At 32.5% G+C, this 24,346-nt stretch overlaps 4 protein-coding genes across 5 annotated transcripts; 3 read left to right on the top strand and 1 right to left on the bottom strand.

Moving 5' to 3' along the window:
* Nucleotides 1-193: 193 nt before the first annotated feature.
* On the bottom strand, nucleotides 194-5,605 carry LOC107418004 (ubiquitin-like modifier-activating enzyme 5). Of its 2 annotated transcripts, XM_016026666.4 has the most exons (14): nucleotides 5,361-5,605; nucleotides 4,835-4,903; nucleotides 4,632-4,745; nucleotides 4,132-4,260; nucleotides 3,911-3,979; nucleotides 3,389-3,541; nucleotides 3,251-3,287; nucleotides 2,599-2,681; nucleotides 2,270-2,344; nucleotides 1,883-1,957; nucleotides 1,533-1,619; nucleotides 1,305-1,420; nucleotides 974-1,020; nucleotides 194-641 (listed from the first exon to the last, which is right to left on the bottom strand). In XM_016026666.4, the coding sequence occupies exons 1-14, from the start codon at nucleotides 5,448-5,450 to the stop codon at nucleotides 508-510; spliced, it is 1,278 nt and encodes a 425-aa protein (XP_015882152.3). In that variant the 5' UTR covers nucleotides 5,451-5,605; the 3' UTR covers nucleotides 194-507. The 2 variants fall into 2 exon arrangements, with proteins under 2 accessions (XP_015882152.3, XP_024929776.3); XM_025074008.3 differs by lacking the exon at nucleotides 5,361-5,605 and having other exon boundaries at nucleotides 4,628-4,745.
* A 5,538-nt stretch (nucleotides 5,606-11,143) lies between these two features.
* LOC107418016 (F-box protein At1g67340) lies at nucleotides 11,144-12,837 on the top strand. Its single transcript, XM_016026683.4, has 3 exons — nucleotides 11,144-11,496; nucleotides 11,656-11,818; nucleotides 11,946-12,837. The coding sequence occupies exons 1-3, from the start codon at nucleotides 11,345-11,347 to the stop codon at nucleotides 12,660-12,662; spliced, it is 1,032 nt and encodes a 343-aa protein (XP_015882169.3). The 5' UTR covers nucleotides 11,144-11,344; the 3' UTR covers nucleotides 12,663-12,837.
* A 3,535-nt stretch (nucleotides 12,838-16,372) lies between these two features.
* Nucleotides 16,373-20,655, top strand: LOC107418015 (uncharacterized). The gene is made up of 12 exons (XM_016026682.4): nucleotides 16,373-16,903; nucleotides 17,081-17,209; nucleotides 17,598-17,690; nucleotides 17,853-17,932; nucleotides 18,165-18,278; nucleotides 18,863-18,936; nucleotides 19,100-19,176; nucleotides 19,362-19,445; nucleotides 19,536-19,628; nucleotides 19,745-19,852; nucleotides 19,932-20,003; nucleotides 20,116-20,655. The coding sequence occupies exons 1-12, from the start codon at nucleotides 16,562-16,564 to the stop codon at nucleotides 20,548-20,550; spliced, it is 1,701 nt and encodes a 566-aa protein (XP_015882168.3). The 5' UTR covers nucleotides 16,373-16,561; the 3' UTR covers nucleotides 20,551-20,655.
* Nucleotides 20,656-20,997: 342 nt separating this feature from the next.
* Nucleotides 20,998-23,638, top strand: LOC107418020 (uncharacterized). Its single transcript, XM_016026688.4, has 5 exons — nucleotides 20,998-21,440; nucleotides 21,831-22,085; nucleotides 22,512-22,590; nucleotides 23,199-23,277; nucleotides 23,379-23,638. Exons 1-5 carry the CDS (start codon nucleotides 21,126-21,128, stop codon nucleotides 23,431-23,433), a joined length of 783 nt encoding a protein of 260 aa, XP_015882174.2. The 5' UTR covers nucleotides 20,998-21,125; the 3' UTR covers nucleotides 23,434-23,638.
* Nucleotides 23,639-24,346: the final 708 nt, after the last annotated feature.

Genomic DNA, 24,346 nt, shown 5'->3' with positions numbered 1-24,346 from the left:
ATCCAATAATTTAACCATGGCATAGTTTTTGGGTTGAAAAGAATAATTTGAACTTTGAAAATTGATTCTTAAATTTAAAAATTCAATCCAAATTAAGAGATTTAAAACCCCGATAAAGATTTTTACCAAAAAGACAAAATTATATGACACCAATAATTAAATAAGATTTTTTTTATTGGTTGAAATTCTGATATATAAGGAAAAGTCTTCTATTTCTAGAAACTTCATAATTCACCCCCCAAAAAAAGGAAAAAAAAAAGTTCACCAAATGTAATTTTTTAAAAAAAATTATAAATATAAATATAAGGACAAAAAAATTTTGGGCCCTCAAATTGTGGGACCCTAGTCATAGGCCTTAATGGGCTGTCCTTAAGCCCCGCTACTGGTATTAGTCTGCCAGATTTAAACCCACCAAGGGTGCGATCACAATTACTAGCAATGTAAGCCACAGGTAAACTTGGATTGGGTAAAGTTATGGAGACTACAATGAACATCTTTGATGGCTTTCTAACTTGAATTTAGGGCGTCAAGTTGTCTTCGGAGGTCTTCTATGTCATCAATGGCAGAATCCGGAGCTTCAGGAGTGGTATGGAACTCATCGGCACTTGGTAGCTCGCGAGTAAGACCTTCTGGAAGCGCAGCTGAAATGGAGAAAGACAGATCAGAAGAAAGCCAATGACTTGTTCAATATATTTTGTTTGCAAAGCAAAAGAGACCAACCATAAGAATATCTGAAACCAGCTCTCAGCCAAAGAGACAAAAGAAATCCCACTATTATTTTAACTTTAAATGACAGATAAATTCACGATCTTTGTTTGTTTAACCCACAGAACCTATGAAGCAATTTAAATTTGGTACTTACTAACTAGTAAGGCATAGGAACCTGAATACAGTAGCAACTACACAGACACGGATCATAAAGACATCTTCTTTCTTAGAAGTTGACATCACAAATTCAAAAAAGGTGAATTACCTGAACTTTTGATGTCTATCCCTTCCGGCTCATCATCATCAACAACACTGGAAATTCAATACAGAAAAGAAAGAAAACATTATGGAACTTGACTGCTTATTTTCAAATAACGATAAAGGAAGAACTGCATCCAAAATCTATAGCTCCAAGGATCCTATTTATATGCTTTGCTTCTAGTTAATCTGTTCCTCTAAAATGCATGTGGTTAAGTTTGAAGTATAAGAACAAGCATGATTGCCCAACAATCTTTATCATGAATGCCTATAAGCTAAAAAACTATCAACTAGCCTATATATATTGCTTGAAACCAATTTATCATCAGCAGAAGCACCTTATGTCCCATTCATTATCAAGATGAAGTGGACCCTCTGCAGAAGATGATGCTTCAGCTTCCATCTTTGCTTTGGCAGCAGCATCCCTAGCCGGCTTCGCAAGTAGGTATTCTTTCTGCCAATAAGAATTGTTTCCCAAAATCAGTAACATGGTAAATATCACCTTAGTTATACTTATCATAAGATCAAACTTGGGTGCACCAAGGCTTTGGTCTGAGTTGCATTACCTGCCGTTGCAGGCAAGCTGCATTTGAACATTGAGGGTTTGGTTTCATTTCCATGGTAGGGAAGTAGTCTTTAAGAGAATTATATCCCTGAAAATCAATCAAGCAAATCAATTTACGGGGATATGACTACTGCTATTAGACAATAGATATTACATATTTTAACAATTTTGCAAGGAGCAACAGCAAGGTTTTATTTCTGTTTCATTGCTCCGATAAAAAATAAATAAATAAAAAACTATATTTCATTGCAGATTTGAGTTGACACACGAAGGCTCAATCAAATATAAAACATGATTCTCCTCATTCTAAAGAGTTTAGGCTTTCAAGGAAGATGTAAATGCAGGACTTACTAGGTATGGGGAAACCTGTCCAAACTCCAGCAAATACTTGAGTGTGTTTTGGACAAGAAGACCAGCAACCACTCCCTACAGAATGGAATCAAAATAGCTGAAACATAAGAATGTGCATCTTTAGCATATTGAACATGCTCAATCATATATTGATATTTAAGATTTCAATCAACTGGTTAATATTGCATCCGCTGCCGGTCTGCTACATAAAAACTAATCCAAGAATCAGTCAGTTAACTTTTACACAATGACAAGAAGATTTCTCTGTCTGGTTACTCTACATCACTTATCAAGCAGACAAGAAGTGAAGACGTGAATGCATGCAAAAGAAAGTAGTGCCTCCCCAAGAAGAAAGGCTATTAAAAGGCGAGAAGATGACTTTTTTACCATGGTGGTAGGTAGAGACGCAGCACAAACCCCTTCCCGCTTAAGTGTACGTTCATCTACACCAGATGCTACAACCTAAGAAAAGATTTATAGAAACTAGAATCAAATCTCCTTGTTTAACATTCCCATATAAATAATTTGAAGGTTTAATTTCTATTTATAAGAAGAAAAAGTAGATAATGTTATCAAAAAATAAAATACGCAAACACATTAAACCATTTATAACGGTGTAATTGTAACATATCGAAAATTTAACGTGTCAGAATTTTAGATTCATATTGAGCATCCTCTAATATCTTCAATCACAGGTAAATGGGAAAAACGCATACTAAAGGAGGTGCACACGCAAAACAGGCAGTTTCCCCAGGAATCAGCAACTGAATATGACCTGAAACAGCATCCTCGGATACACCTGTCAAATTTCATGGCTTACATGTAAATTTCCTCATAAAGAAGATCGTACTTTTCTACATAGATGATATGCATTTGCATAACTCTTCATTGGAGAATATGCCACACTGATCTTGAAAACACAGAATCTGTGTACCTATAATAGAAAATGACAGCAGATTAAGTTAACACCTAATGTAAGTGGGACGAGGTTTGAAAATGCCCAGAACTTAATAAAATTTTTATACACTCTAGTCTTGTGATCCCACTTTGTTTTTTGGTGTCAAACTCTTACTTTAGTGTTCTTGCAAATCATCTTATGTGAATAGCATGAACATGGGAGTCTAATTTTAAGTGCAATTACATGCTTGACTCTATACATAATCAAAATTGTGCAGAAACAGATTCAAGACAAGCCTTTTTTTACTGCTCCTAGAACATGGGCATCCACTAGCCACTAAAGGCACATTTTCAAGAACATACATTATGTTTGCCAGCTGCTCTGTAAAAGCAGGTCAACCTTGAAACTTCTAGTACTACTACGAGTGTCCTTCTCATTAAGGTATATAAATAGGAAACTACATTGCTTACCAGACTCCATCCATGTCTGATTCAGTTCATTGCATGCCTGTATAACAGTTAAAGAAAATTAATTTTGCAAATCAAGAAAAAATGAAATAGGGAAAAGCAAAACGAAGTTTTTCAAACAATTATAAGATATCTAATTACCTGGTTAACAGCCATCCTTGCTTCATAATTATCTACACAGCTTAATACAATATCCACTCCACTACCTTGCTTATTTGGGCTAAATGATTTATTTTTCAAACTTGACATAAATGTTTCAAAACCTTGCACTGTTGTGATGTTAAGTGTGTAGCTCTAAACACCAAAGAAATGGATCAGCATAGGTAATTTCTGATAAAATATGGCAAGATTATGCATTGTCAAACAAAACGATAAGTTGTACACAAATATATACAAATGCAGATTTCAAAAGTCAAAAAATAGGAATGACTTAATACAAATTTTTAATAAGAAAGAATTTCTTAAACAAATGAGTATTAATTTTCCCAATCCTAGTCACTTATGCTGCTTATAACATCTTCTGCTCAAATATTCAAAAGAAACATGATAAAATCAAGACATTCTCATCTATCAATTCCTTGAATGCACATGGAAAATTCAAGATAGACAATAATTTTAAATTTGCAATTAATTCAGACAGGAGAAACTCCATGAAATGCTTACCTCGAGCACAACGTCAGGATTTATGTCTGATAGGGTCTGTACAGCAGCATCTGTCTTTGTCATTCCAACCTGAGAAGGCAGAACACATCATAATCGATCCTGGTATAACTTAAAGGCATCCCAATATAACTTTGCAGCAAAGAATATCCAGATTGAGGGAAAATCTACTTAAGAAAATTGAGAAACAAAGAACAAAACAAGAGAATGGCATAGATGAAAACCTGCTCTGGACGAAAGAATAGCCGATTCATGTTAGCTAACTCTACTTTGTCATAATCGTACAACAAAAGGCGACCTATACCACATCTTGTTAGCATTTCAGCTGCAACACTTCCCACACCACCTATACCCTGCAATCCCAATTGACACATAAACTAAGGTAACAAGCCATTACTAAAAAAAAATTAAGCAGATCTTCACAACTCACAGAATAAACAAATCGTTTTGCTAAATTTTCAGAAAGTCTTAGTCCTTTTTTTTTTAAATTTCCCCTTTTTTTCCAGCTAAGTTTGTAAAATGATTCGAAAATTCCAATATTTTTCTAAACAATCAAAATAATGAGGAGCAAAACAGAATCTTTTGTATACTCTCTACGGCATTATGGAATATCTTTTGCATACTCTTTAGGGCATTATGGAATAGTAAACATGACCCACAAACTTAACAAACAAATGAACATGCATTAAACTGAAGGGTAGCTGAAGAGGAGATAAATACAGACAACAATGGCAACCGAGTACTCTCGTATTCTTTCATAGTTCTGCACAATGCCCATTCTCTGAAGTGCCATAAGCCTACTGTAAGGGTTACTATCTACCACCTCAGCGCTCATATCCTGCCACAAAAGCAATCAACGGATAAATAAAACCAGCAAGAAAATTCAATGCAACAGCAACACACATAGTATAGCAACCGCATAAATACCTTCACTTTCGAACGACGCAAAGGTCCAGAATTTCCAAATTTTGCAAGACGTTCTACACGCAATTTCAGCTTCAAACAGAGGTCATAAAAAAAAGGTGTCAAATACAACAACCCAGTCATTCCTGAAGAAGACACAGAGATTCCAAAAACTACCAGATTTCCTAATCCTAAACTTTTCCACCACCAACATAAACCAATTATATACACAAATTTCTCGTTAATTAAACTTCGTCAAATATGAAAAAATCCAATTCTTTGCTTGCTTGTCTACACTTCGATTGAAAAAAGAAAAAGAAAAAAAAAAGTAGAAAATATTCTTTGCTTACATTCTCAGAATCATTAAAAACGATTTGCTTTTTCTTTGAATTATAACAAAGAAAGATCAGAGTGAATATTCATAGATCAAAGATACAACGATGCAAAACCGAATTTTACTCAGCTTGAAGATCCAAATTCAATTCCTATAACAAATAATTTCTCAATTTCTCCTCCAGATCCCAAACCATTTGTGACATTGATTAAATACCTTGTCGATCGGATAACGATAGGAAGGATCAGTCAGCGACTGCTTCAGAGACTCGAGTTCATCAATCGTTTCTTTCAGTTCCACCTCCATTGTCTCTCTCAGTGAAAGCTTCAATAAATTTTCCGAATTCAGAATTTGACTACTCTCCCCTTAGTATCACAGTTTTAGCGCACTCTTATAGCCCACCAAGCTTCCACTCTAACATGCAAAGCTTTTTTGCTGCGGAATTTTTGCCAAATTGAAAGCATAGAAAACGTTTACACTGTTTGCTGGAGTCGCTCTTTGTGTTCAGGACTGGTCCTGAAACTTTTGGATTCTTTGTTGGGTCCAATCAATTTGAAGCCCAATTTATGGCCCAAAATCCAATTTCTACTTTTCGTTTGCTGTTAGTAACTTTAACTCCCCCACAATATCTCTGTATACACCGTAGTTTTAAATTGTTCCGCCCAATATCAAATTGTTTTGTCTTTTACTGATTGAGTCCAGTAGTGAAAATTACCATTTGTTGAGGCAATAATAAAATTTCAAATCTTTTCAGTTCCACTATTAAAAATTGTTCGGCTTCATATTTGTTTTAATGTAAAAATAAAAATTATAATTGAAAAAAAATTATACCAAAAAAAAAAAAAAAAAAAAGCAAAATTTTTTTTCTACCTTTACTTTTTCAAAGCAAATTTTAATTCAACAAGACAAGAAAGGAAGGATCATTCAACCATTACCCATCATCATCATAAAGGACATGAAAACGAAAAAACTCTATTGAGGATTTTGTGGTTGATAGAGATTACAACATAAAAGGGTTGTTAGATACAGAATCAAAAGCCCACAAATCAAAAACCATATCATTTTTCAAAGAAATTTGATTTGTTTTTTTATTTTATATTTCCTCTTTTTTGTCTCCTTATTCTTATCTATAACCCCTTTGTGAAGTTCACTATCTACGTCAACATTCATCAATCTTTGCAAGAAATGAAAAATTGGTGGAACCCACATTACATAAGAAACCCAAATTTTTTAATCATATAAATACATCTTTATCACATATATGGTCCATTAGGACCAAAATTTTCACAGAGAACATGGAGTTTGATACGCCACCCACCCACCTCTTTGTCAACACCATATGCATTTTCCTCCTATCAAACAAGTCCATTTGAGTTAAAAGGATTATATCGTCTAGTCCTAAATGTTTCTCCCTTCTTTTTTTTTATTTAAGTCTAGCTTTTTTCATTATGTTCTGTCTGTTGCTGTTTCTTTCTCTTGCTTTTTTATTCACGGTGGGACTAATTGATATAACCACAGGAAATCATTCTTTAATAAAAATGCATATATTTTTATGACTTTAGTTGTGAAGTCTATGTTAATTCAATCTCAATCCGAAAGACTGAATGTCCTATCATAATTTATCAAAAAGATATATTAGTAACAATCTATTTTTACTTAAAACAGTGCATAAAACTGAAAAAAAAAAATAATCATGCTTTTTGTTTTTTTTTTTTTTTAGTGCTCGAAAACCAGTATCTTTGTCCAAAACAAAACCCATCTTGAAATTAAGGAAAAAATAATAATAATAAATAAAAATTGAAATCCCAACCAGAAAGCATCCTCAGCATTGCAAGATTGGAGCCCTCAACCAACAACCTTGCTGAGAATCATCATCAAAGAGGAAGGTACCCTCTATTTATAGGGAAGTCATTGTTTGGCTTTTTGGACTTTGACCAAAAAAGAAAGAACGAGGCAGGCAAAGCAAAGCAGAGCAAGCCCTTTGTTCACACTTGCTTGTCTATGCAACCTTTAAGGGCTCCAAAAACTGGTTCATCATGGTAAATGACCTTCACTTGCACACGAAGATATATATAATGCCAATTTGGTGCGGCTGGAAAATCTTAGACAACCCACTAGTTATCTACTTCTCACACGCATTCCTCTCCGAGCTACGGCATAAGAAACAAGAAATCATGTCTATGCGGGTAAACACATACGACACGGGCACAAATATATGACATCTTATCATGCTGGATTCTTTCTGGTTAATATGATTTTATAGACTCATACTGTATGATGATTGTATAACTTATATATATAAATAGTTTTGTGTATAAATATGTATTTTTCTTTTGGTTAGGAGGAGATATGATTGATGTTATAAAAGTGGCCCATAAATAGTTTGATCTTTAGAGTCATGCAAAGTCTAGTAATTATTAATTAGCATACTTTTCCTGTTCCTCATTCCTATCAATAAAAACTGCCAAAAAGGCTTTGAAATGGATCAGGATGTCAATACTTAAATTGGGAGCAATATGAATTAATATTATTATTATATATATATATATATATTGTCTTCAAAATATGTCAAAACCCTTTTTTTTTTTTTAAGTTTTTGTTTTGCGCTTTTTTTTTTTTTTTGGGTGAAAAAAGAAAGTTTTCACAGCCAAGCATGCATGTGGTAGCAATTAGTACAGTAATCATGCCACTGGGAGAGTAATCACATGTAACAATTTTCATACCCATCTTTTTGGAAGGTACACAACATGTTCCCCACTCTTTAGATCTCTACCCAATGTTATGTATTCATCAATTAATTATTTTAGAATATTACTATTTATAAATAGTTATCAATAACATCAAAGCTTTATTCACAGGTATTGAATTATATTTATCTTTAGTATTTTAAATTTATATAATACATAAACCGTATTCAATATCACAAATTATAAATAAATAACATATACCCTGCCGGAGGCCTAATGACTTTTCCTCGGAAAATGATAGGGAATCAAGTCAAATGTCTTTTCTTGGGAAAATAATTTCCAATTTTAATTCCTACACTTTATTATAAAAAAGTAAAAGTATATATTTAATTTTTTGAATTAACACTATAATATTTTTGCTTATACGATTCATATATGGATTTATGTGGTCGATATTCAATCTATTATAAAACATATATGTTTAATATAATATTTATAACTGTATGTCAACTTTGTCTATGAAAAATATCAAAACAAAAAAGAAAAATATTACTTTCAATCGTTTTCGTTATTTCTTATTGCAACAATGTCAAGAAGGAAAACCTCAACAACCTCTTATTCAATCACTTTGTTTCTGTTGACAACATCAAGAAATTAACCTGCAGAAAAGCATATTATGTATATATAAAGAAAATTACATTAAAAAATATATAGTAAATTACATGAAATTAAGTATGTCAATATTTAAGTATGGATATTAAAGAAAAACAATATTAAAAAAAAAATAATAATAATCTGATTGATCGATGATCATGGAAGCTTTGCTTGTTACGAAAGCCAGTTAAATTAGACCTTCAGATTAAGGGGAAGTATAAATGGGTATGTCTGTCCCCAGCGATCATGAATATATATAAATAAACTTTTTTCATAATTAATTTTGTTTGTTTGATAATGAATTAATATATACACTCTTATTATTTACATGTACTCCATATATATATATTTAGATTATGATTTGGATTGCTTGATGTAGAAGATCAAAATAAATTAATTAATGAGTTTATATATATAACACGCAACAAAGTAACTTACAAATATTCTCTGCAAACATCAAGAACATTACACTGTTTTTTTTAATTCATTAGTCAATAAATATAATTATTATGTACATATACATACATACACGAGATAATAAATAATTGATTGAAAAATTAAATGTTGATGAGATTAATGATGAAACATGGTGGGTTATTGCGTTCAGATGAAAACGTCAATTAATCAAATGAAAGGGTGGAAATTGTTTTTCTAAAAAGCATGCATGAAAACTATGTTGCACCATGATCATTTCGTTGCTTGACTCAATTAACTATACAACCTAATTAAAAATCTCCAACTTTCACTATCTCAGCATGCAGTACAAATCATATAGTACAAAAAAGGTATATATGTACATATTTTCTTACAAAAATAACAACTATCATTTGCTATTGTAAATGTTTTGTACCAAGTATCAATATGATTTTATCGTTTTGGCATGTGTTATATTAATTTGGAGAAAGATGGTAACATTTAATCACAAGCATGATCAAATTTTAGGATATGGGATTAAACACTTTCCGCATGAATTTTAATACATATATATATATATATATATATATATTGTTTACTTGATATTTCCGTTACAAAATAACAATGTTATTTGTTTGTTAATGTACATGTTTTGTTAAGACCGGTATGATTGTTTATGTGAGGGTGAATATACATAAATAATTAAAATATATGTAATATTATAATATATTCAACATGGAAAGTAATTAGAAATTGAATGGGAGAAGGGGTCACATAGATTAGAGCAGCAAAGCAATGCAGCACTCATTTTCTACCAAACCAAACAAAGTTATTCATCTATTTTCGGTGGGATTGGAAAAAGATTTGTATTCCACCAACTCCACATCTTCAAACCTTATCCATACCTATAATTTCATATAATCCCAGATCATATATATATATATATATATATGTGTATATATTCATGTACTATAGCAATGAGTGATTTTTCCTTTTTACTATTAAAAAATTGTTTTGTTTTTTTTGTGCCCCACACTTTAAATATCTCTCTGGTCTCTATATATGCCTTTAACTTTCATTATGCAAAAACTTATCATCTCTCCAACTCTCTCAACTTGCTCTTTTCCCACTATGCGTACGGACACCAAAAGTGTATTATCTATATTACCTAGATGTGGAAGAATTGGGCTGTGCCTTTGCCCCCACATAATTTACCAACCATTTTTTATAAAACTATATATTATAGCACTCCATGTGTAATTTAAATTTAATCAATTTGGGCATGCCTTCGAATTTATTAATTAAGCGCTTACACGTAGAATTCACGTGACCTGTTGTGTCTTTGAATATTATAATTTTTTTTTATATGAAAAAAACTCAATTAAATTATATATATATTTTGCAGGTTTTGTTAACAAGAGCAAAGGAGATTGATATTTTCATAAGACTAGGAAGATTTGGCTTTTCCGTCACTCATAGAGACGGCGCCAAAAAATACAAAACAAAATAAAAATGTAATTAAGCAACACGTTTATTATGTTGTTTATTGGTTAATCGAGGCCTTAATAAATATACCTATTAAAGTATTGCACATTTTACTTTGTTATTTTCAATTTGTTTGATCATTTACGTTTTGAAGTTTACTTTTTTTTTTTTTTTTTTTACAATAAAGATCTTGGGAGAAAAAAAAAATAATAATAATAATAACAAAGAAACATGGTCACGGGTGCATTAGAGAACTCAAAAAGACACCAAGATTTGTTAATGCTTATCCAATTTACAACAGCGATTTGGATTCCATGGATTTTTATTTTTATTTTTTTGAATAAATCCTACTGCTATAACAATTTTGTGTTAACATCTTGCTGCAGCTTTATTTATTTATTTATTTACTTTTTTGCAAATCAACCCCTTTGCATATTTATTTATTAAATAATAGATAGTTCTACAAGAATTAATATAGGTCATAGAAAAAATATAATTTTCTTTTTCCTGTGGGATGCTAGGTGTTGAAACCATGTCCTATTGTATCAAACATAACAAATTTTGCTTTGACAAAAAAATAATGATAATAAACAAATAAAAAAAAAACTGAAAGATTTAAGAATCAAAACAAAAGTTGATTAAATAACTAATAATTAATCCATTTATCTGCATATAATGGGCCCACATCATTTTTTTTCGCTTGAGTTTGGCGTCCATCTATCTTTCAGTTGTATATATAAAGCCCCGTCCATCCTGTTTCGTCCTTTATCATTAGGAAAATCAGACACATATACACACTAACACACACGCAGGGCTAAGAGAGAGAGCAGAGGGAGAGAGAAAACAAAAAAAAGAAAAAAGAAAAAAAGACACTACAAGAACAAACGCATATACATACGCACGCACCGCACAGCAAGCAATACTGTTTGGATTATGTGAAAGTGAAAAAAAAAAAAGATTATGTGCGGGAAAAAGCTTAAAACCTCTCATGGAATCACCACGGAGGAATCCGATTTCTTCGATGGTTTACCTGATGATCTTGTCGTTTTCATTCTCTGCAAGCTCAGTGCCTCCGCTTCTTCTCCTTCCGATTTCATCAACATTTTCTTAACGTAATAATCAATCACCGTTCGTTTTTCTGTGCCTCTTTTTGTTCAAGATTTGTTTCGAAGAAAATATTTTTATTGCCTGATTGATATGATTGATTTTCTTCTTTTTGTTTTCATTTTTATCTGAATGTGTTTGATTTTTATTTTCTGATACTCGCGCAGATGCAAAAGATTGAATCGATTAGGTCTCCATCCTCTGGTTTTATCTAAAGCCGGCCCGAAAGCATTTGCTATCAAAGCCAATAACTGGTGTGATTCCGCTCAGCGTTTTCTCAAACAGTGCGTTAACGCCGGCAACGTGGAAGCTAGCTACATCCTCGGAATGGTAAAGAAAGAAAGCGCGAGAAAATTTACATAGAAAAAAAAAAATCTTTTATTTTCTTTCATTTTCTATTTTACGACGATTAAACGGTTCGTGTTTTTTATTTTTATTTTTATTTTTTTGGTAACAGATCCGATTTTATTGTTTACAAAACCGAGGTAGTGGAGCTTCGCTAATGGCAAAAGCAGCTATCAAATCTCACGCGCCGTCGTTGTACTCGCTTGCCGTGATTCAGTTCAACGGAAGCGGTGCTTCCAAAAGCGACAAGGATCTAAAAGCTGGTGTCGCTCTCTGTGCTCGAGCTGCTTACCTCGGCCACATCGACGCGCTTCGCGAGCTTGGCCATTGCCTTCAAGACGGTTACGGTGTCCGCCAAAACATTGCCGAGGGACGCCGTCTGCTCGTCCAAGCCAACGCGCGCGAGCTCGCTTCCGTCCTACGCTCCGCCTCATGGGGGCCGAATAACTACCAGTGCTTGACTTTGACCGGTTCTTCCCCGCTTAGCTTTCCTTTGCTGAGTGATTTTGGTTGCAGCTTGCCGGCGCCGGAGTTTCATCCGGCGAACCTATTTTTGAGAGATTGGTTCGGGTCGGGCCGAGGCGTGTTGGCCCCGAGGCTCAGACTCTGCGGTCACGTTGGGTGCGGTCGGCCCGAGACTCGGCCGCATGAGTTTCGCCGCTGCTCCGTCTGTGGTGTTGTAAATTACTGCTCCCGTGGATGTCAAGCGCTGGATTGGAAGCTACGACATAAGGCTCACTGCCGACCGATCGAACGGTGGTTGGAAGATGATGTTGCCGGTGACGACGCCGTTGACGGTGATGTGGACGGCGTTGGAGAAATTATTTAGGGAACAAGTAGTGAGACTGTAATTATATTTAAAAAAAATAAAAAACAAAAAGAAATTTGAAAATGTGGTGGCAGTTATGGTAAATTTTGGCTTCCTTTGGTTATTTTCTGTACAGGTGAAAAATGATTTGAGAAGAAAAAAATAATAAATTGGGTTTTAGATCTAAATTAGAAGATTTTACGTCTAGTTGACTATCACTCAATCAGGACTTTATTTTTAGGCAACACGGTTGAGACTAATTGGGTGAATTATCGTGTGCATGTGCAACCAAGTTTAATTGCGTTGAGCTCGGAATTTTTCCGAATTTGCAAATCTACATATATAGTAAATTCTAAATTTATTAGCTCACCTGTTATTTTATTTAAAATCATTTGGTCTATCTTTTGGTAAAAAATAATACGAAATGCAGATTTGATTCTTGAAAACTATTTTTCAATTTTTTTATTTTTTTTGAAAAATCATATAACTGGAATATATATATATATATATATAGTGACATGGTAAAAGATAAAGGTGATTATGTGATTTATAGAATGATAATTTTTAATAAGATAAGAATAATTATTAATTAACAATAAAATAAAGGGATAATCCTATTTTTTTTGTCTGCTAAATAATATTGAATTAGAATTAGATTTGTGTTTTTTTAATATCTTTTCCCAAAATTTTTTATTTTTGATAACAATTAATCAAAATTTTAATTTTATATTTATTTATATATTTTTGCTATATGGTAATCCATCTAAACCTAAATTTATTAAATCATGATAAAAAAAATTTAAAATGTATTTATATTAAGATACAAAAATAGTAAAATAATATATATTCTGTCAAATAAAGATTTATTTATTTTTATGGAATAAGATTTTATTTATTTTCATGGAATAAGATTTTTCAAAGGCTCAATTATTATACAAATTGACTATTTATAATAAGATATAAATAGTTATTCATGAAAAAAAAAAGAAAAGAAATAATATTATGGTTGATAAAAATAAAAATATTTTTTCAAAAATATTCAAATTTAATAAAAATTAATTAAAAAATTAAAGTTTATATATCTTCAATATATGATAATCAATTTAAATCTTAAATTATCAAAATATAATAAGGATATTTTAAATTTATTTATGTTAAAATATAGAAAAATAAACTATAAAGTTCTTAAAAATAACTGATATTCTTTGAAATGGAAAATATATTTTTCAAAATCTAAAAAACATATCAAACATTAAAAAATAAATAAATATATGGAATATAAAATTTATTTCTACATCTACTTTTATATGCTAAACTGGTTTAAATTATAAAAAAAAAACAAAATTAAAAAAGTAAATAAATAAACCTATAAGATAGCTAATAAATTATAATTTAATACAAAATATTAATAAAATTCAATGGAAACAAATAAAAGTATCACCGCACTAATTTTAATTCAAACTAGTGACCATAATTACTATTCCAAATTAGTACTTTAGTATTCAATCCAAGTTGGTGCAGAAGGACAATGGGAGCCTAGAGACTTCCTTGCCGAGGGTCCACCGATGCGACTTTGCGAAGGTGGTACCGTAGGGTCAGGGAATGAATGGGCCACGGTGACCGGTGACCACTGTGATTTTAAAAAATTCATGGATTGGCTTTTTACATTCCTCATAGTTGTCCATAATTAATTTGATTTAGGTGCAATACTTTGGGTAGACACTAAAAAAGTAAAAAGCGATTTTAATAGTATGGTAGTTTAATAGTTTGACCTTTCAAGGAAATTGTGGTTATTCACGTACTATGAAAATGTTTATACATATTTAATTTATTTTTATACATATATAATTTAGTTTTTCCTAAAAGATCAATATTTGTATAAATACATGCACACGTAAGTTTGATTATGAAGTATGAATTTTCTCATTTGGAATTACTGTTTGTATTATCAAATGACTTTGCCATTATAAGGGTTTATAATATATTAAAGGTCTGTTTGTTATAATTAATGAAAATAGAATTTTGATCTATAAAATTTTGTATAATAGATTTTTTTTTTAAAATTTATTAATAAATATTTAAATGTAAATAAAAAAATTATATTAAATACTCAGTAAAATATATTAAATACTAATTTTTATATAAATTTTATAATTTTTTTTCTAAAAAACATATTAAATATGATCTTTTTTAAAATAGTTTAAAAATTTATTTTTTTATCAATAAGTATATATTAACTTTTGTTAAAATATTTTTATTTTTTAAACAAAAAATTTTTAATATTCAAATAAAGCTTTTGGTTAAAAAATAAAAATAAAAAACTCTCTCAAACAGGCGACGTGGAGGATTTAAGGATTTAAACTCTTTCGCTTTTATTAGAAAAAATAGTAATTTTGTCAAAAAAAAAATTGATTGCAAAAAAGAAATAGAAAAATTAAAACCATTGAACTTTTATGAGCTAATGGAAGCCCAGCATTGCACATGAACTAGGGATCCACTTTATTTTCTTTTCTTTATGTAGAGAAAAAGAAAAAGGAATTTTCAAGGATCTAGTAGGAAGGCAATAAATATTTGTCAACGAAATCAATAGGATATTTGAAGTATCTTAGGTGTAATGGGATGGTGACACGTATGGAAAACCCCACCGTGGAGTGCGTGGCAAAAGGCATTGGATTCTCTTCTCTTTTAGGGGTGTGTGAATGTGCGTAAATACAGTTCCAACGGCGAGGTACCAGCATGATGTCATGAGGTAGAAACTAAGGTGGTACAATTTTTGCAGGTCTTTCACGCATATCTATGACTTGGTTTCCACTGCCGAATTGATTCGGATTTCGGAATATATATGCATTTGAAAAGTTTAGATTCATAAATAAAGATAAGAAATAAATATTTTATTCGAACAATTATCAACCACAACAATAAATTGAACAATGATATTTACCAAAAAAAAAAAAAAAAAAACAATAACAATGCTAATAATAAGAATAATAATAGAAGTAGATATTTGGGTTTTAAAATAAAACCCATTTCTTTATTTGAAATGAGTTTTTGAAAACTATGGAAAAAGGTATCTATCATCTTTTTCGTTATATTTATTTCTTTTTTTAAATAGATTGTCATCCCTTTTTTTTTTTGTTTTAATCTTCCTTTGATTCTCTTTTTTTTTTTTTTTTTGTGGCTAAGAATCTTCTTTTGATTTTTCTCAAGGCTAAATGTTATAACCATTATGATTCATGAATTCGATATTATGTTCCACTTTTATTTTATTTTATTTTTATGGGTTCCCATTGTCATCTCATTTAAAAATTAAATTGTTGACCCTGTTTGTTCTTAAAAAAACAACAATTTGATCTCTAAATTTCATTTTGTAATGCATTTTAACTTTAAAATTATTTTTTAGTATAATTATTAATGATTTTAAGACATGCAGTATATCTACCATGAACCCAAAAAAAAAAAATTTTTTTCAGAACCAAAAATATAACTATAAATATGGTTTAGAGACTAGTTTAAAAGGCAACCTCAATTTTATATATACAATTATTTTGGGTGTATATAGAAACATTCACAACAAAAATTGAACGGAGAGTTTCAGTCCATGGCCAAACATTTGGGCCCAGAATGTGTTTAGGCACTTTTTATAGTTGGGTCTCCTAGAACCAGCAAAAAACGCAATTTTTGCATATGGAGGCCCAGAGAAAGAGATTAAAAAAATAAAAAAATAAAAAAATTGACATTCTTTGCTTGCTCACCCGCCCGAACGGGTGTTGCTCTAGCGGCCAGGCTTCTCTAAAACCCTACAGAGTGAAAAGAAGTGATTGGAAAGAGAAAATATATTTTGGGTTTAACGAAGAACAAACAAGTCTTTTGCAATTCCTTTTAATTACAGAAAATTAAATATAGAAAGCTTGGGTTTAACCATGTCCATGGCGGAAGAGAAATTGGAGAACGGTGAGCCGAAGGTGGTGAATAGAGCTGAGGAAGAAGAAGTAGTAGTAGTAGAAGAAGAAGAAGAAGAAGAACTTGAGGAGGAAGAAGAAGAGGAAGAAGTTTCGTGGTCGTCGGACTCAGAAATCGGAGACGCATTGGACTTGTTGGATTCGAAGGACGATCTCGAAGCGGTGGAAGGAGGTTTTACACTCAATTCCAGGCGTCCAAATGCTCATGGAGGCGTTCATTCTCGACCTAATTCTTCAGCCTTACAGCCTCTCTCTAATCGCAACCAGAAGTTCTCTAATCACATTAGAGCTTCACCTCTCGAGGTATTCCTTTTTTTTTTTGGCATTTTCTTAACAGGTTTTTGATTTTGATTTTTTTCTTACTTAGCTCTTTGAATTTCTTAGACTAGAGAAAAATAGAAATTAAATTTGATCTATGAAAATAAAATTAAGTTTTCAAATTTTTGTTTTTATGTGTGTGTGTGTGTGTTTGTGTTGCAGGAGTGGGAAGGGAGGTTCAACGTTGGCATGTCGAATTCTGTGACAACCGCAATCCGTGAAAGTGTTCGAGATATGGCAATTGGCAAAACAAAAACTACTGAGAAAGCAGACCGTGCAACTGTTGAGCAGGTGAACAAGATTAGTGGCAGTTTTTTCTGGTCTAAGGAATTTTTTATTTTTTATTTATTTATTTATTTTTTGCAATCATGTTTGAATGTTGGCTTCAATACTAAAACTCTCCAACTAGTAATGTGTTCATTCCTTATTGTATGATGGGTCTTAAGTTTAATTCATGCAATTGTTACCTTTTAAAGTTCTTGGACTTTGCAAAGATATTTACTTTTCCCTCCTAAACATTTTGTTGTTTTTAATTAAATAAGGCATTGGTTTCGTATTGTTCTATGCCCATTTGGTTTTACATGCTTCAAGTGATTGTCTGCGGTTGAAGGTTTTCATTGGATCAAATTTAATTGCTTGTTATTTTAGAGAATATGACTCACTCTATATATTCCCTCAGGCAATTGATCCTAGAACTCGGATGGTTTTATTTAAGATGCTGAATCGTGGCATTTTTCATGATATTAATGGCTGCATTTCAACTGGGAAAGAAGTAAGTAATTGTTTAAGCTAGATTGATTTATAGTTATAGTATCTTGACACTTCTGTTCTTTCTACAGGGGTGGTGATCGTGAGTTCCAGTTCTGTGTTCTGCTTAAATTTGCAAATCTGTCTTTATTTGTTTTCATTGTGCAATTTCCTTTTTCTTTTACAGGCAAATGTTTATCATGCAACAAAATCTGATGGCCAAGAATTGGCAATTAAAGTATACAAAACGTCTATTTTGGTATTTAAGTAAGTTTGGTGAACTTATGAGCTTGTTATAATAGCTGATCAAAATTGCTACAATTTGTAGTGCATAATTGTTGACAATAAACAGTAATGTTCTGAGTACCTCTAGACAAGTTCTTCTATAGTTTAGTTTCCTAAATGAATAGCAGTTGTCTCCTAGTTTCATTATGTAGGAATAATTTATAGCTGTAGCCTAATAGTGTTATACTTTTCTTTGATGATTATACAACTTCAGGGACAGGGATCGATATGTACAAGGTGATTACCGATTTAGATATGGATACTGTAAGCACAATCCCAGGAAAATGGTGAAGACATGGGCTGAGAAAGAAATGAGGAATCTCCTGAGGTAAGAGTTAGACCAAATGTCATCATCTTTCTCTAATAATTATAAATACTCCTGTCCTATCTATCTTACTAGACTGGGAAGTGGAAACTTAGATGAATGTCCATGCGGTTTTTGTGTTGGTTAATGATCTTTAGGCTTTTATTACAGAAGTTAAAAAAAATCCTGTTTGTGTTCTGATAGCTTAATTGTGTGATGAGGTTTTCATGTTTTGGAAACTGACTATAGCAGCAAATGCTGCTGCCTATTATGATTGAACAAAGTATATTATATTCCCACATATGTTTATGTGGCTTTTAGTGTGTACGTCAGAGATGAAGATCTCAGGTTGTCTTGGAAACAAATGTTTCAAGTTTTATATTTTATTGTATCTTTTCCTTTTATTCTTTAAATTCTTTTCTTTTTAAATACCATACCAAAACCTTTTCAGTTTGTTTATTGCTTTCTAAATTTTCCTGGGGTACCATTAATCAATAGGAACATAGTTTTTCTCCTTCATGCATCAAGATCATTCAGATTGGAATTTTGACATAGGGGCATCTTGACATACTAATTGTGGGATATGATGTGGATGTTTTGAATTTCAGGCTGAAGGCTGCAGGAATAAGATGCCCTACTCCTCTTCTATTGAGACTTCATGTCCTGGTCATGGAATTTATAGGTAAGTTCTACTTTCTAGCCCCATGGTTGTGATTAATTACATCTTTTGTTGTGCCAATAAATAAGAAGTTCTACAAGTATTTCCCTTATAGCTTTCTCTAAGCAGTTGCTTCGAGAATTACCTTTTTCTTTCTCAGTTTAAGTAATCTTGGTTATTGTTATAGGAAAGTCTGGTTGGGCTGCACCTCGTCTTAAGGATGCTGCTTTATCACTAGACAAGCTGCGTGAAGGTTACAGGGAGGTCTGTCTAATTTTTGAAGATTGTATTGTGCATAGTTTATGACAATAAGTAACGGCTAGATTCTGTAGGAATGGACCTGCTGGTAACAAATAGCAGCAGGTTTCGATGTAGGTGGGCCCTAGAAGCTACTTTATGCTTTTTCATGTTTTGTTACCAGAATGACCTTCTTAGTGGTTCATTAACAGATGATAATTGCCATGCGGACATTATATCAGAAGTGCAAACTGGTGCATGGAGACCTCAGTGAATATAACATACTTTTTTATGAGGTGAGCATCTATTTTAGTTTTGTAAACAACTTTGGCATCGTGTGCATGTGACCATAGATTGTTAATAACTGTCTTCCTCCTTTTTGGTAGGGTCACTTGTATATTATTGATGTTTCTCAAGCAGTTGATCTTGATCATCCTCATGCCCTTGATTTCCTCCGTGAAGATTGTGTTCATGTTTCTGTAAGCTCTTTATACCAGAGTTAAATGCTTTAATTTCGTGCCGCTAGTTTTGTTTTTTGGGCAAAATGAAACCTTTTTTCAGCAATTAGCTTATTTAAGCTATCGGTGGCATGCAGGATTTTTTTAAGAAACATGGTGTAGCTGTCATGACAATCCGAGAGCTCTTTGATTTCATAGTTGATCCATGTATTGCCGATGATGCCATTGATAGTTATCTTGAAGAGGTTTGGTGCTACCTTATTCTGTCAAATTTCTTAATGAATCTAAGAAATGTTGTTATCATGACTGTTCGACTTATTTCAGGTGCAACAAAAGATCGTGTCAAGAGGAGAAATGACTGCAGAGGATGAAATTGCAGACTCTGTATTTATGCAGGTAAGCTGTATGTTTGGGTTTCTTTGTTATCCCAGTTTCTCTGGATACTGCATAATCAAGCAAATACTCTTAAGACATTAAAACCTAATGTATTTTATTACTCTACTCTCAGTCCTTTATTCCGAAGACACTTGAACATGTGAAGAATGTCGAGGAGGATGTAATGCGGTTAACTAGTGGTGGGGACACAGGTGACATGTACTATAAGACCATTACGGGGCTAAAGCAGGCTTTTTCAGAAGTCCAACAAGCTGCTACACGACAGGATACGAACGTTGGAGAAGAGTCCTCTCTCAATCCGGCTAGTCATTCCAATTCACCTAAGAATGAAGATGAAGATGAAGAAGAAGAAAACTCCAGTGAGTCGGAAGATAGCGATTCCTCATCAGAAACCAAATCACAGCAGGTTCCTGTTGATAAGAAAGCTGCCAGGAAAGAGAACAAAAAGAGAGTTAAAGAGGAGAAGAGAGAAGCACGGAAGAATAAAGTTCCAAAGGCACTGAAGAAAAAGAGGAAAAAGTTGGCCAAAGCCCACAAGACGAGGTAGAGTTTGGTAGTAACTAGGACAGCATATTGTAGAAATTAGACAAGAAGCCTAACTTATTAACAATTTTGAAAATATAAGCAATTTATTATTGTTAAATTTTTTTAATTTGAGGTATTTTTTTTGGGTTGGTAATTTTATTTAGTTTAAAAGTTTTTGTGCACGTTGTAGACCATAACATGGTCATGATCATTGTATTGTATAGGCAAATTAAAGTATTAAACCCAATTATCTTTCTATAGCTTAAGAAAGAGAAGTTGAAGAATCATTCTTATGGCTATAGATTAAAATAATAAATAATCATTTCATCTAATTTTTGTGATCCTTAAAAAAAAATAAAATATACAAGTATTTTTTAAGTGGAAATGATTTACCGTTGGAATGCTTAAGATTATTTTTAACATAAAAATCGTAGTAAAACATAGTAGTATGGTAAATTCTTCAACCAAAACCAGATAGGCGAAACGTCCTCGTTTTGATTATACTTCATTGACTCCTCCGTCGCTCTCCATCGAAAGCAAAATATTTTCCTTTCTTGTTTCGTTCGCGGGAAAAGACTGTTTTAGACGCAGACTACAATGTCGAACCCAGAAGAACAAACCCTAGCAGAGGAACATGAGGAAGGTGAAGAGGAAGAAGATGAAGAAGAGGAAGAAGAGGAACAGAGAGCCTCCGAAAACGACAACAACAATGACCTATCGCAGGAATGGGAAACCATGGCTCGAGCTTGGCTCTGCTCATTCCCCGAAGCGAAAGCCGTGTCCATGGCCGAAGTCGAAGCTTGGCTCGACTCCAACCTTGATTCTTTACCCGAAGGCATTCAGTCAATGCCTCGCTCTGAACTCTGTCAGAGGTTCATTGCCATTCAGAATTGCATGAGGCTCCCCAACCAGGTTCCTAATTTCAGTTACCCCTTTTTTTTTTTTTTTTTGGGAAATTTACTTAATTTATTGCTTTAATCGTTTTTATTTTTTTAAACTTGAGTAATTGCTTTGCTATTTTTTCATTGTTGTGATGTAGTTTAACATCATTTTCTAGGTTTTTGGAAAATATTTGTGCTGATAGATGGATATGCAGTTTTAGTTAGATTCTGGGGAAATTCCAAAATTTTCGTTTTTTGCATCATTTTATATGATGTATAAGATTTCTGTGTTTTTTATTTATATGTAATTGATATCTGTTTGTTCTCAGATGGAATTACATATGTTTGGCATTGACCATCCATGTTTGTCTGACATGAACCTGAAGGTGGGTGATCATGCTGTTCCTTGTTATATATGCAGGAGAAAGAAGCAAACCAAGTTGATCTTCCGATTCCACATGCTCGATTTCAACGCACGGATCAGTGGAGACCAGTTTATTCCTGGTTAGAGTCTTTGGATAAAGATGAGGTGGTTAAGTCTAAAGATATTTCTGATTGGCTAAACGAGAACCCGAATGTCCAAGAACAGTTGTGCTCTAGACATTCTCGTTATCATCTGATGCACTACATCAAAAAGTGCCATATGAAGATATTGAAGAGGAGAGAAAAAAAGAAGGTATTGAATACTTGTCATTTGAGCTACTTGTGGCCTTCCTTCAGTGTCTGACATGTACTCTATAGAAAGATGCTCTTTCTTTTTTTCTTTTTTTTTTTTTTTGGCCCAAGTAGTTTTCTTTACTGGTTTTATAGTTGACGGGTCATCACCAGTATAAAACTTGGGATGTATCCAATGCGTCCCTTGATTTTGACACCTGATTTTTAAGGTTTTATAGTTGGGCTAAAAATGATTTTATAAGTTATTGAAACATTTATTCCTGCAAACATTATTAATGTAGTTATGTGCTTCCCTAGTTAATGATTTCATCACTGGCTGACTGCATTTATAATATGATAATGATACATGAGAAAGTCTACTTGTCTGATGTGCATGTTATTCTGCTTCTTAAATAAAGCAAATAATTCTAGTACCATTGTTGAACAGGGTTTGCACCAGACTGACAAACCAGCTGCTCTAAAGGTTCACAAAGATGTGGCAATGAAGCGACCAGCCTTGCTCCCATGTATGGCTAGTTATATTATTCTAAATAGTGGAGGTCATATTTAACTGTTGATTATGAACTGGGAAGAGTGTTACACATTCCACTAACCTCTTTACTATCAGTACATTACTGAAATGAATCACCTGAACAAGGACAGTAAAAGTTGATTCTGAGAAGCAACATGCAGACTGACATTTATTCATGGAGGCACTGCTGGGTCTTATACATGTGTTCTGAGCTTGAAACCATTGCTATGCATTGTCCTCTAAATCTAATTGGTTTCTGACAGATGAAAGTTTGGAAGTTGCTTAAATTTTTCTATGTTTCCTCATACGTTATTCCTTGGCTTTTTCCGTTAGTGATTAGAATGGACTTTCATGAATCTTGGTAAATCATGCTCTATTTCTCTTTGGCTATGATTTGATACTGTTTATTTCTTTTCTATCTTCTTTTCAAGAACAAACATCACAAGTTTTAGTGTTTTGACAAATCTTTGCCTTCTTCAAGCACTGAGATGCTTTCTATGCTTTCTAGGATTTGTCCATGGTTATGGGGTTAATTTCATACATTTAGATATATCCGTACTTTGAATATTACTGCTCAAACTTCTATTACTGTAACTTCTGCAGGCAATTCTCTAAGCAATCTACCCAAGGATAGTGAAGTATATTTGGCAAAACGAAAGGAAGCATATCAGAAGTATGAGATGTAGGTCAAACCATTGATCTGTTCTGTTCTGTTGCGTTCTTTGAGTTCAAGAATTTCATATATTTGATTCCCTAATCAATTACATGTTAATGCGGTTCCAGTTTGGTGGAGTTGGAGAAGCTGCTTTCCCCATCCTTTCAAAGCTACAAGATGTGAAACAAATGAGAGCAGTTTCAAAATAGCACATCCCAGCTAGTAAAGTGGCATTTGTCATTCTAACTTGTGCTTTGCTGATTGCCATTTGCTTATTGTAAATTTGATTATTTTTAATTTTTTTTCTTCTTTTTCATAATTAACTGATGCAGTGATGTTTTTTCAATTATTGGCACTTGAGAGGCTCCTCTTCTTCTTCTTCTACTTATATATATATATATATATATATTTGTTTTTTGGCCTAATGTTTAAAATTGAGTTCGATTGAGACTGACTTCCATGTAGGTTGACGTTTATCTAGCTGAAAGTCCGAGAAAATAATTTATATTTTTTTTGAAATTATTAGAATACCCATGCTTGTGGTCAACCGTATATTTGGTCTATCTTGGCATTAAAATTTCCAACGCTACTTTATCTAGAAGAGTAGAAAAGCAATCTTTTCCCCTCAAATGAATTCAAATTAATTGCTTGTTTTGATTTATCGTCTTAAACAAATTAGTTGCAAAGAGGAAATCTTTCCTACATGTCGAACATGAATTCTGATTTTTGACTAGCCATGTCATCATCTTTGTTTGTGTTTACATTCATGGTTTGCCAAATTTACGAATAGCTATTACTTTTGAGTTTAAACTAAAAAAATCTTATAATTTTGTATTTGATAAGAAACCTCACGAGCTTTGATTTACCAATCAAATTATTGTTACTCAGTGAACAAAATTAAAAAAGAAAAGAAAAGATAGTGTAATTCGATTAATAACTTAATTATATACCAAAGTTTATTGAGGGTTACAGTTGAATGCAGAGAAAGAATTTTTCATTTGGATTATAAAAGTTTAGATTTGATCAATATTTAGTTTCGATTGTATGGAGGAATTAAGTAATAAAAGTTAGTACTTTTCTATGTGAAACTCTGGAG

This window comes from Ziziphus jujuba, chromosome 2, assembly GCF_031755915.1.
Source record: "Ziziphus jujuba cultivar Dongzao chromosome 2, ASM3175591v1".
NCBI classification, from domain to species: domain Eukaryota; kingdom Viridiplantae; phylum Streptophyta; class Magnoliopsida; order Rosales; family Rhamnaceae; genus Ziziphus; species Ziziphus jujuba.
Note: the sequence above shows the minus strand (reverse complement) of the source record. Positions and strands in the feature narration are given on the sequence as shown.

Excerpts from the sequence above, each read along its gene's own strand:
- LOC107418004 (XM_016026666.4), bottom strand. The coding sequence starts at position 5,450 with ATGGAGGTGGAACTGAAAGAAACGATTGATGAACTCGAGTCTCTGAAG. Across the intron at positions 4,904-5,360 it reads ATCGTTATCCGATCGACAAG|CTGAAATTGCGTGTAGAACG; the intron begins GTATTTAATCAA and ends CTCTGTTTGAAG. Across the intron at positions 2,345-2,598 it reads TTGCGTGTGCACCTCCTTTA|GTTGTAGCATCTGGTGTAGA; the intron begins GTATGCGTTTTT and ends ATCTTTTCTTAG.
- LOC107418016 (XM_016026683.4), top strand. The coding sequence starts at position 11,345 with ATGTGCGGGAAAAAGCTTAAAACCTCTCATGGAATCACCACGGAGGAA. Across the intron at positions 11,497-11,655 it reads TTCATCAACATTTTCTTAAC|ATGCAAAAGATTGAATCGAT; the intron begins GTAATAATCAAT and ends ATACTCGCGCAG. Across the intron at positions 11,819-11,945 it reads CTAGCTACATCCTCGGAATG|ATCCGATTTTATTGTTTACA; the intron begins GTAAAGAAAGAA and ends TTTTGGTAACAG.
- LOC107418015 (XM_016026682.4), top strand. The coding sequence starts at position 16,562 with ATGTCCATGGCGGAAGAGAAATTGGAGAACGGTGAGCCGAAGGTGGTG. Across the intron at positions 18,279-18,862 it reads GAAATGAGGAATCTCCTGAG|GCTGAAGGCTGCAGGAATAA; the intron begins GTAAGAGTTAGA and ends TTTGAATTTCAG. Across the intron at positions 19,853-19,931 it reads TTGATAGTTATCTTGAAGAG|GTGCAACAAAAGATCGTGTC; the intron begins GTTTGGTGCTAC and ends GACTTATTTCAG.
- LOC107418020 (XM_016026688.4), top strand. The coding sequence starts at position 21,126 with ATGTCGAACCCAGAAGAACAAACCCTAGCAGAGGAACATGAGGAAGGT. Across the intron at positions 22,591-23,198 it reads GCGACCAGCCTTGCTCCCAT|GCAATTCTCTAAGCAATCTA; the intron begins GTATGGCTAGTT and ends TAACTTCTGCAG. Across the intron at positions 23,278-23,378 it reads GCATATCAGAAGTATGAGAT|TTTGGTGGAGTTGGAGAAGC; the intron begins GTAGGTCAAACC and ends ATGCGGTTCCAG.